The following is a 12,184-nucleotide window of genomic DNA, read 5'->3' on the forward strand; positions in this document are numbered from 1 at the left end:
CTTAATCAATACAATACATAAATTTAAATTACAAATATTTTCACTACACTTAAAAGGTTCTCCAGCAATAATCTTCACTACACATTTATTTAAATTTAGATAAATCTATAAGGTAAAGTAGTAACTTAATTTATGAGCTAATTTAATTCAATGAATTATAATTAATTTAATATTAGAGATAGCTAGTAAAATGATGAAAATTAATTTAATATAAGCTTACTAGGACTATGTTACAGGGAGAATATATATATTTCTATTTCTATAATGAGAATATTAATGTAATTGCCATTAGAGGTTTTGTAAATCTATTTAGAGAAATTAAAGATAATAATAATAAGAATGGACAGATGTTAGTTTCATTATAAGTAACAAATATTAATCAGCAATTCATCTGTTAAGTAAGAATTTATGTAATTTTGACCTAAATGAAGTTATTGTCCAACAACCCCTTATATCACTCGGAAACTATGTCATTTGAAAGCAAAAATGAACAAGATGTGTAGAATACCTTCAAGGACTTGTAGAAGTGCATGATGTAAAGAGAAAAAGTCTTCGAAGAGAGATCCCAAAGCAAGAAACACCGTCTTTTTTGGAGGGATAATATGCAATTTATGATATTTTCTTATTGTGAACTAAAGATATATCTATACTCACACATTGCCATTAAACATGTGACACACTGATATGAAAATTAATTATTCGCGAATAACTTTCTATTTAATAATAATAATAATAATAATAATAATAATAATAATAATAATAATAATGATTTATTTAACCTGGCAGAGTTAAGGCCATACGGCCTTCTCTAACACTCAACCAGGAGTAAAGACTGCGTTGCAAAAACACTACAAATTAACAAATTACACTACAATTTTACACACAAAACTGAATAAGATAATAATAATAATAAAAAATAAACAACAAATAAGAAGAAATCAGACATAATATATAACATACAGAAAGAAAGAAAAAAGCATAATAATATGTGAACAGCAGGTCAAAATAAATGAGGCATACAAAAAAAAAGACAATTATTCATAATAATAATAATAATAATAATAATAATAATAATAATAATAATAATAATAATAATAAAGAAGAATGATAATAATAATAATAATAATAATAATAATACTAATAGTAGTAATAAAATAGTGCAGTGCAAAGTATACAGTGAATACAATATTTCTAAGTACACACAATAAGGAAAATTAAGATTATATATAGCTTAACTTATCACATTAGAGATATAGCATTATCGGAAAATATGAAAACAAAAATATAAAATAAGTTGAATATCATTAGAACATAAAAAAAATGTGAATACGTGGAAACATGCAATACAACACTTGTCATAATAGTAAGTTAGTTTGGCAACTCGTCATAAGATAATTTTCTAACTTGGATTTGAAAGAATTCAATGTTCGGCAGCCCTTGACTTCAGGCGGCAGAGAGTTCCAGTGACGAGAGGTAGCAACAGTGAAGGATGAGGAATACAGAGACGATGCGTGAAGTGGAATTTCTAGCGTGTTATCGCGTTGTGCTCGAGTATTAATATTATGATAGCGAGAGAGAGTATGAAATCGAGCGAATAAAGTCGGGTATGATATTTTCATTTTAATTTGTGAATGATATGAATCATTTTGAATATGAAATAAAAAATAACAATATAAATTGATTGAAAACTGTATAGCCTAATAATGTATTTCACACTATAACAAACAATACACTCCATATTTTGTCAGAATACTGGAGTTTTTATTATAGGTAGCGTACTTGTTAAAACAACATGAGTCCAAGAAATTAAAAAATATTTTAAGATGATATGAAATGAGATAATTAAGATATTGTCGTACCATCGGATCTGTGCCACTTCAGCGCTGTCGTCGTTCTTGGAAAAGTTCACGCCTCTACTAACCCCATTCCACCCGTTTCTCTCCCACTTCGTCAAACAGCAGGCCACGAACCTTGCCGAATAGGGATGTTGCCCAACTTCCGTTAAACAGTGTCATTTCTCTTGAATATTGCTTATAATACTGTAAGGTTAATTATTACTTATTCATAATTTAATTTAAGTAGGTCTAATGACGCTGATTGACTTATGCAAAATGCTATTACTTGCTTAATAATATTTTCTTTCACCACTCCGTGCTACAGTATTCATGTTGAGTTGACAACACTGGACTGCAAGTGCAAATAAACTGTCCCGCAAGAAGGCTCAAAATTGTGAGTAGTGGGGGAGAGAAGGAGAGAGGGATTGAAAAGAGAGAAATAGGAATACAGGGAGAGAAATGAATTGCCGAGGCTGAAAAGGAATTAAGGTTCAGTTCGCATATCTCACGGAGGCACAGAACCGATGGTCGGACTATACAATGCTTTTGTAATCAGACATATTAATGTATGGTCCTACTATAAAATTTTCACAGACCCAACAGAAAATCCATTACCTATAGGTAGTTATTTCCATTTTTCTCGAAACTTGTTTTCCGTGACTCATGTGGTTTTACAAATGACCGACTCAATTTTAATTGCAATTATGTGTCTATCACTTATTAACTTGTATACTTATATACTTACTTACTGGCTTTTAAGGAACCCGGAGGTTCATTGCCGCCCTCACATAAGCCCGCAATTGGTCCCTATCCTGAGCAAGATTAATACACTCTCTATCATCATATCCCACCTCCCTCAAATCCATTTTAATATTATCTTCCCATCTACGTCTCGGCCTCCCTAAAGGCCTTTTTCCCTCCGGCCTCCCAACTAACACTCTATATGCATTTCTGGGTTCGCCCATACGTGCTACATGTCCTGCCTATCTCAAACGTCTAGATTTAATGTTCCTAACTACTGGGTGTTCAGTTCAAAATGTGTCTTGGCTCGCTGCATGCCGTCATGTGGCTAGCTGATGAGCCTAGAGAATTCAATCTTCCTACACTTCCGCAGCTCAGGTGTATAATCTAAGAGGCAGAGAAGTTGGCTAGCAAGTACGGCGTTCATTCTGAAGAGTACGTGCCGATACGTACGGTAACGCCGGTAGTGGCAGGAATGTGAACTGTTTGGAAATACGTACTGTCGAGATATGGGGAGAGGGTTAAGACGATTACTTACGTATTTGTTGACATTAACTTCGACGGTCAACATGGACACGGAGCATTTGATTTGTGTTGTGGAATGTTACCATACGCAACCGAGGATAACAAATACCCTGCGTACGACTTGCCGGCGCAAAACACAGTTCGAAAGAGGTTATGGTAGCACACAGACCGTACAGACCGCCATCTGTTGCTACGACGTTCAAGTTATACCGTACACATTCTCAAGTTCAGATTGAAGAACGCCTTAAATAATAGGCAACTTCTCTAACATATAAACTGAAACTCGCTTCAAATCGGTGACCCAACAACAGTGACGTCATGACACACTTTGAAATGAACACCCAGTATGTCAGGTGAAGAATATAATGCGTGCAGTTCTGTGTCGTGTAACTTTCTCCATTCTCCTGTAACTTCATCCCTCTTAGCCCCAAATATTTTCCTAAGCACCTTATTCTCAAACACTCTTAATCTCTGTTCCTCTCTCAAAGTGAGAGTCCAAGTTTCACAACCATACAAAACAACCGGTAATATAACTGTTTTATAAATTGTAACTTTCAGATTTTTCGACAGCAGACTGCATGATAAAAGCTTCTCAACCGAATAATAACAGGCATTTCCCATATTTATTCTGTGTTTAATTTCCTCCCGAGTATCATTTATATTTGTTACTGTTGCTCCCAGATATTATACTTATATAAGTTATGGAAATATAATTTTTATCGTGATGGGAGAGACTTCCTCCCTAGCTTCCTCCAAACTTGAAATGTTCATTTTCTGCATTGCTGTATTGTCAACTGTAACTTCACTTACTTGGGGGCTCTGTTGTAAGGCGCCATTACTTTAGATCAAATCACTACATTTAATACGAAGCTGCAACGCAAGAACTTGAGAGACTCTGGGGAGTGAGTCGCGTTGCTGTGACACAAAGCGAATTTCTTAGAGAAGTTTACACTCGTTGCTTTTGCTTCGTTACAGACATTCGACTGTTTACATTAAGTTGTGGAGTAGATCCGAGAGATGTCAGCACTATTGTGCAGGCAAGGAAGTTAGAAATACAATGCGGAGTAGAAGCATATAAACAAACACTTGATTTTCTTGCTAAACGGCGGTTATAGTACCGGCGGTGTGAATCAATATTCTGATTTGATTAGAATCTCGACATTCTAGAATCCCGGGCATTTGAACTAGCTCATGCGACAGACGTTCCCGTTCCAAAGAAATGGTTGCGTAGCAACAGGCAAACAATTCCTTTACACAGAACTCTGAGAGGTGAAACATTAAACCAAAATAAGGAGAGGAACTTCCAACGGATTATTTCGTAATAGCCCATTTTAATTAACGTCAGACAATAAAAATGTAATAATCATACACTGGCGGAGTAGTGTGGAGAGGAGTTCTGAACTGTCCACTAGCAGATTTTGGTTCAAATGGAAGCATTACGTTGTTTGTTTAATTTTTTATATTAATGTTGATCGAATGTAGACTGTTCATGTCCAAACGAAGATATACTTAAATCTCTTAAAACTGAATCAATCCTAGGTTATATCTGTAAATAATCAGAGAAACTGGCAAGAGCACCAAAGAGGATGCTCAAGTTGCTTATGTAACCTTAATTTAAAAAAAAAAATGATTTTTTACTTTTATGTCACCTGAAAGCTTGAACTTTCTAGTTTCAAAAATATATCAATTTTGTTTCTATGATGTTTGGTTAATTAATTAGCTAAGATTTTATTGACTGGAAACACCTTTTCTTTAAACCGAAAGTGCACTTCCACAAGTGTCAATCCGTTACATTTTGTCAATTTTTTTACATTTTCGTGTAATAACAATTCGAATTTGGAGGTAGAGTTTGACTATGTTATTTTTCACACGGTCAGGAAGCTGTGTGTTTGGTTTTACAATTTTTCATACCCTCAGGATACAGATGATTTTTCTTCATGTTCAGTTTCACAGCATTTTACAACACTAATGTTAACACAAAGTGCACTTAGAATTAAGATATTTTCATCATTCTTGCACCAAAATGAAGCTGATTAACGTAGCTACGCGACAAACTACAAACAGTGTCCTCGTACTTAAAGTTAATTTAAAACTTCAAAATCTTAAATTTTTATTTTTGTGTCTGAAATTTTCAAAAAATAAAATGGCATTTTTCCTTAATGGGATAATATAGGGAAAAAACTGTTTACACAGCTTATTCTGTGTTATTGTAGGACTAAGACGGTGAAAGAAATTTTGTTCTAACATAAAAATTGTGGGACAGGGATCGAAAAAGAAAACTAATTTCACCACACACCCCAAAATATATTTCAGGAGTTTATTTTGTGTGAAAATCCTTAATTTTGTATCAAGTAATAAGGGAAAAAGAGTTTTTAAAAACTAGATAAAAATTACAAATTTTTCTCCCAAGGATTGGTAAGTACCTTAATTCATGGATTCATAAAGCGATTTTAAACTCAACAGTTCTCTTAAGGACTAAAACTTGTCAGACAGAAGAAGAAGAAGAAGAAGAAGAAGAAGAAGCAATATTGTAGATATAGCCTCGGAACAGGTCATACAGACCATACCTTGTATAGGAAATAAGAGGAAGAATTGTTTTACATTAACTTGAACTCGAAACAAAATGATCAAAATTGGCGGTCCCAAATTCGTGTCATTTCTTTATGTTATACAGCATGACGTAACAGTATTTATACAATCTCCATTTGAATAGCACTGCTACCAAATTCAGTGAAAATCCTCACAGCAGTTCAGAAGATACAAGGATCTGAGACTCACCCACGACTTCCAGGTAGCCCACTTGGCTCTTCATGGGGTCCGTGTTGATCTGGCACATGTACCAGCCGCGGTCCAACTCCCGCACGTCCCGGATGTGCAGGTACCACGTCCTGTGGTCGCTGTGCGTCACACCGATGCGGTGGTTCTTCGTGATCACGTGACTCGCGATCGTGAGGATGGTTTGCGTGTCCACTCGAAGCCACGCCACCTGCCGGTAAGAGACAGCTAATTAAATCACGCCCCCACCCTGTGGGCTATGCATCACACACGACGCTCAACTACTTCCTCCTCACCCCCCCCCCCCCAATCCCATTCACGGCGCGCAGTTCAGAATAAAATAAAACTCGCCGGGCATTTTTGTATCTGCTTGACAATTTATGTCTTTCCGCTACGCTAAATCGTCATTCTATCTTTATTCCTACGTACTGTCTGTCTTTGAGTTTATTTCTCCTTTCCTTTCTTAGCTTTCTGTTCCTTTTCTAGGTTCGTCATTAATTAAAGAAACAATTCCGTATTTCTTTCTTGTCTCATCATCCCTTTCATTAATGAATCGTTTTCTAGTTCGTACATATTCTGGTCACGAGACATAATCATATACTTAGTCTTTTCGGGATTTACTTCCAACCCTATTGCTTTACTTGCTTCAGGTAGAATTTCCGCGTTTTCCCTAATCGTTTGTGGATTTTCTCCTAAAACATTCACGTCATCCGCATAGACAAGAAGCTGATGTAACCCGCTCAATTGTACGAAATGGAACTATAAAAATTGGAGATTTATCCTTCGAAGAGGTGGAAAAATTCAAATATCTTGGAGCAACAGTAACAAATATAAATGACACTCGGGAGGAAATTAAACACAGAATAAATATGGGAAATGCCTGTTATTATTCGGTTGTGAAGCTCTTGTCATCTAGTTTGTTGTCAAAAAAATCTGAAAGTTAGAATTTATAAAACAGTTATATTACCGGTTGTTCTGTATGGCTGTGAAACTTGGGCTCTCACTTTGAGAGAGGAACAGAGATTAAGGTTGTTTGGGAATAAGGTTCTTAGGAAAATATTTGGGGCTAAGAGGGATGAAGTTACAGGAGAATGGAGAAAGTTACACAATGCAGAGCTGCACGCATTATATTCTTCACCTGACATAATTAGGAACATTAAATCCAGACGTTTGAGATGGGCAGGACATGTAGCACGTATGGGCGAATCCAGAAATGCATATAGAGTGTTAGTTGGGAGGCCGGAGGGAAAAATACCTTTGGGGAGGCCGAGACGTAGATGGGAAGATAATACTAAAATGGATTTGAGGGAGGTGGAATATGATGGTAGAGACTGGATTAATCTTGCTCAGGATAGGGACCAATGACGGGCCTATGTGAGGGCGGCAATGAACCTCCGGGTTCCTTAAAGCCGTAAGTAAGTAAGTAAGTAAGTAAGTAAGTAAAAATAAACTACAAATGGTGACTTTTTGCAGCATTATGAAGCAAGCTGAAATCTTGGGCATAATGTGTGAAACAACATATCTTTTACGCGACATTCTTCTTAAATATTAAATATTTCACGCTAAGTGTCGAAATTAGTTAATAATGTAGCATTTCTGCTGCCAGGTACACTTCTACCTACGACATCCAATCTTTCTTTAAATTATTTTGGAGTCGCGATCTCATTTTGATAATTGCGTTGAAATTCTTGTTCACTGAACAAAAACTGATACATTTCATATATTATTTGAATTGCTATTTTGCATTTATGACAAAATTGCATTGAAAACTAACGTACGAAGTGATATATTCAGATCGGCAATGAAATGCAAATTAGAAACGATTCATCGTGTCACAAAATTATGCGCATTAAATCAATGAGGAATCATGTAATAGTTATTTTTGCACGATAGCGTGTTTTTCCGTTGTTACAGCAAACGGCCGCCACTATTGGAAGTTGATTTTACTCAATTCAGAATTGCCAACTTAGATAAGTATGTTGAAATATTACAAATAATTGCTCTAGGGTCGTAATTAAAACTAATCCTGCCGTCTACCGACACCTATGGCAAACTTCTTACTCAGAATGTCAGCTGTTCATAGTCTAAAGTACGTAGGTACTGCATATTAATATTTTTAAAAATATTATTTTCAAAATATACTATGGCACAAAAAATACTGTATAATAGACGTTTGTGAAGTGCGTTAGAAAATCTCGGAAATTGAAAAATTCGCTCTACTTGTTTTTCAAACTTCTCCTCGATTTTGTAAAATGCACTTCCCAATCTTGTATCGTAATATACTATTACATTACAAGATCGTAATGTAGAAATTAACATGCGACCATGTTGAGTTCTTATGAAGGTCGTGTATTGCACAACGTTTTATGGTATTTTGAATCGTTACGTGAACGACCACAAATATTATCAGAAAATGCAGGCTCTAAATTTCTAAAATTTTATAAGAAAATGAACTCGCAATGGGACAAAAATTACAAGGTACCACAACAAGACTTATTAGAACTTGAATATCTGATAAAAATATAAAAAAGGTTACTGATAATGTTTTTTAGAATTCTCTTTTTACTTTAAATTAAATTTTCCACAATTTGAAAATTTTCACACATTATTGCATAACTCTACAACCATTAAAGATAGAATTTTTAATATTTGTACACTGATTTAACATGAATTTATGCAAAAGATAGACTACAATAATGCCCATTCCTTTGAAAATAGAAAATTTTAATATATTTTATATAGGACAAATAACAAATTAATTGCATTAAAATAAACAACTCTACATGTCTGAGAGTAGTCTACCTTTCAGAAATAAGTGTTCATTACATGCAGGAAATATATTAAAAATGTCGGAGAGACCATAACAATGTTATGGTTACCAAATATGATGTAACTGCAGAATTTTTTTCATATTTTGATAAAATTGGTTTGAAAAATATTATTAGTAACCTTTTTATGCTTTTATCAGATATTTAAGTTCTAATAATTTTTTTGTGGTACCTTGTAATTTTTGTCCAATTGTGAGTTCATTTTCTTATAAAATATTAGAAATTTTGAGCTTGCAGTTTCTGATAATATTTGTAATCGTTCACGTATATATAGCCTGAAGGGAAAATAAATTAATAATTGTATTTTGTATTGGAACAATTATAATTCAGTATTAAAAAAAATAAAAATTAATTATAGATACATTAATTGAAATATTAAACTGTAAATTTGTGTACTGCATGTCTACATTGTAAGAAATATGTGGTAAAAGTTTGATGGTGGGTTGCAAGAACGCATTTATTCCTTCATTAGGCGCTAACGGACCAATAAGTTCGAAAGACGCGTTGCAAGAAACATCTTCAGTGTTAGTGATCCTGTTAAAGGCTTCACTAACTTAGAGATCTGATTTTCCTCCTATAACAACATTTATTCCTCCGTTAGACAGGCATTTTACGTACATTTAGTATATTGGCGAATAGTTTAATATATTTTGTTTCATCATAATGTGTCCTGTGTGAGATGCAGGCATGCGATATTTTGTATAATAGGCCTATATACACGATATTACAATAATACTAGTGGCTTGTGCAGCAAATGCTGCTAACTAAGTTCATTAGAAGTTCAAATTTATTTTCAATAAAGGATACTAGACATTTTCGAAGTTATTTGCTTCCACAATAATAATAATAATAATAATAATAATAATAATAATAATAATAATAATAATATATTTATTTAATCTGGCAGAGCTAAGGCCAGTAGGCCTTCTCTTCCGCCCAGCCAGACTCTAATTCTAATTGAATACAATTGCTTACATAGTTATTACATTAATATCTAGATCATAAAACAACATGAAAGTAAATAATGAAAGTTGGATAAGTAATGTTAGTGTGACAATAATAAACATTGGTAAGAAATAGTTATAATAATAATAATAATAATAATAATAATAATAATAATAATAATAATAATAATAATAATAATAGGCCTACACCTCTGAATGGTTTTCTTCATGCTAAATACTTTTTATTTAACCTATACATCTTCAGTTCTTGAGTTCCAATGCGAAAACGCAAGTAACAATGTCAGAACGATCAGTCGGTTTTACATGTGGGAGTGAAGCAATAGCTATTTTATGTTATTGTGGATTGTAGGTTAAAGTTATGAAAATATCCTCTCCCCTCGTGCTCTCTTCTCTTCTCTTCTCTTCTCTTCTCTTCTCTTCTCTTCTCTTCTCTTCTCTTCTCTTCTCTTCTCTTCTCTTCTCTTCTCTTCTCTTCTCTTCTCTTCTCTTCTCTTCTCCTTTCTTCCTGTTTTCTTGTTTTTTTGCCTTCTTCCTCCATTCGTTTGCTTTCTACGTGATTCTCAATCTCTCCTACTGTTTCTTAGATCCTTGTCATTGTCACAAGTTTCATATTCAATCTCTACATTACCTTCAGCGTCATCATCATCATCAGCATCATCATCTGAATTTTCATCTATGATCTGCAGAGTGCATAGTGTCGATCACCATGTAAGTTTTCATCCAGTGTTACTTTGTTAGATAAAACACACTTAAGGGAATAAATAAACTGCAGTAACAGAAAATTTTCTGTTAATACTATTGATACCGTACGTAAATCTGACGTACACTTCCAAATAATAATGGCCAAGCGTGTAAGTTGTAACCTGCTGTCACGACTACTATAGTCAGCAACTGAAAGACGGAGACATAGCTAGAAGAAGGAGGTGCTCTCTTGGCGGGAAAAGTAGTGAGGATCAATTGTTTATCCATTATACGTCAAAATTACGTACGGCAAACAGTATTACTTCCTTGTGAGTAGGAAGAAAACCACTGTTTGATCACAGTATAGAGATATGTTCTCTATACTGTGGTTTGATTTCCACATATCCTACAAGTTTAATACAAGTAATGTTAAGTTCATAACAATAACCTTAGTATCGCGTTATCATTATATTACTTCTCTTCAAATAATTATCTACAGTCAGATGGAAAGAAGTTTATGAGATTCTACGTCCTCGTGCATAAAATCGAAACTTCACGTTGATGTCGATGTTACAGGCATTCCTAATTTATAGTCTCAACAAATGTTGACGCAACATCCGTCGATCGACCACGCTGTTACGTAAGTTTTATAGTTTTCAGTAATATATATATATATATATATATATATATATATATATATATATATATATACAGTATATATAGCCGTTACTCAGTATATTATAGAAATGAAGATCTAATATAAAATCTTCTTTCTATGCGTCTACTTACTTAAGGCCCCAAAAGATTTCACTTTCATATCATCACTATACCATTATGTGTTGCATTAACTATAATAATAAATAATATTTCATTTTTAATAGTAATAATGTCACTAAACATTCTTACGTTTTGTAGTTCTTAATATCCAATATACATCTGTACTCGGAAAACTACAGACCAGAGAATCAGACTTGTAAATTATTTTTATACGTTATAAAAAAATTACACAAATGAAGATGGAGATATTGGCATTATGATGTGAAAGAATCTAACCCATCTGAACTCTAAGTATGTCAGCAATCCTGTAGGTCATGGCCTTCGTGTAATAGTCTATTGTTTATTGTAGTGTGTGTTTTGTTTTATTCTGAAATGCAATTAATCAGTTCTCAAAACTGACGAAAAATGGATTTTGGAAAATAGGAAAATGATGTAGGAAAATTGACATTTCACTGAAAACTACTATTTTTCTGAAAAACTTTGGATTCCAAGCTTCAAAATGAGGGGTCATTTATTAAAATCCGTTCAGCCGTGTTCCCGTAATTTCCATTATCAGTTCAAATTATAGATATAGATTGCACATCCATGGCTAAAAAGTGATACCTCGTATCTGTACATTTCCAGGTAAATAAAAACTTCGAAATTATTTTCTCAAAATTGACAAACTTCTTAAAGGCCTATATGTTTCTGCTTTGCAAGATTTTCTATTCGAGAACAAAATATTAGTACACTGTCCAATTTTGTGAACACAATAATGTAGTTAATCTAAATAATAAGAATGTAGTTAAACTAAATTACCACTTTTGTAGACAGAGGTATCTCTTCTTAGGTGTCGATATACGGTAATTTGATTACTTATTTATTTATTCATTATTTCTTCGAATAGCGAAGTTACTTTTTATTTATTTATTTATTTATTTATTACAGACTCTAGTTCATCGTCTGACGACGAGGTTATCTGCTCTGTAGTCTGTCTTTATAATTCTATAAAATTAACGCACTCGTGCGCTATTTCTAATAATAGGTCTAAATAGGAATATTTATCTTTTTCACTGAA

The 12,184-nt window shown here is 33.7% G+C and overlaps 1 protein-coding gene across 2 annotated transcripts in view; it reads right to left on the reverse strand.

The window, feature by feature from the left end:
* The window catches only part of LOC138714686 (neurotrimin-like), a 292,805-nt gene that overhangs the window by 107,044 nt on the left and 173,577 nt on the right, over positions 1-12,184 (reverse strand). For both annotated transcript variants that reach the window (XM_069846748.1, XM_069846747.1), the window contains exon 3: positions 5,880-6,087. In XM_069846748.1, coding sequence (XP_069702849.1) covers positions 5,880-6,087 — 208 coding nt within the window. The remainder of the gene's footprint in view (positions 1-5,879; positions 6,088-12,184) is intronic.

Source organism: Periplaneta americana, chromosome 15 (assembly GCF_040183065.1).
Source record: "Periplaneta americana isolate PAMFEO1 chromosome 15, P.americana_PAMFEO1_priV1, whole genome shotgun sequence".
NCBI lineage: Eukaryota > Metazoa > Arthropoda > Insecta > Blattodea > Blattidae > Periplaneta > Periplaneta americana.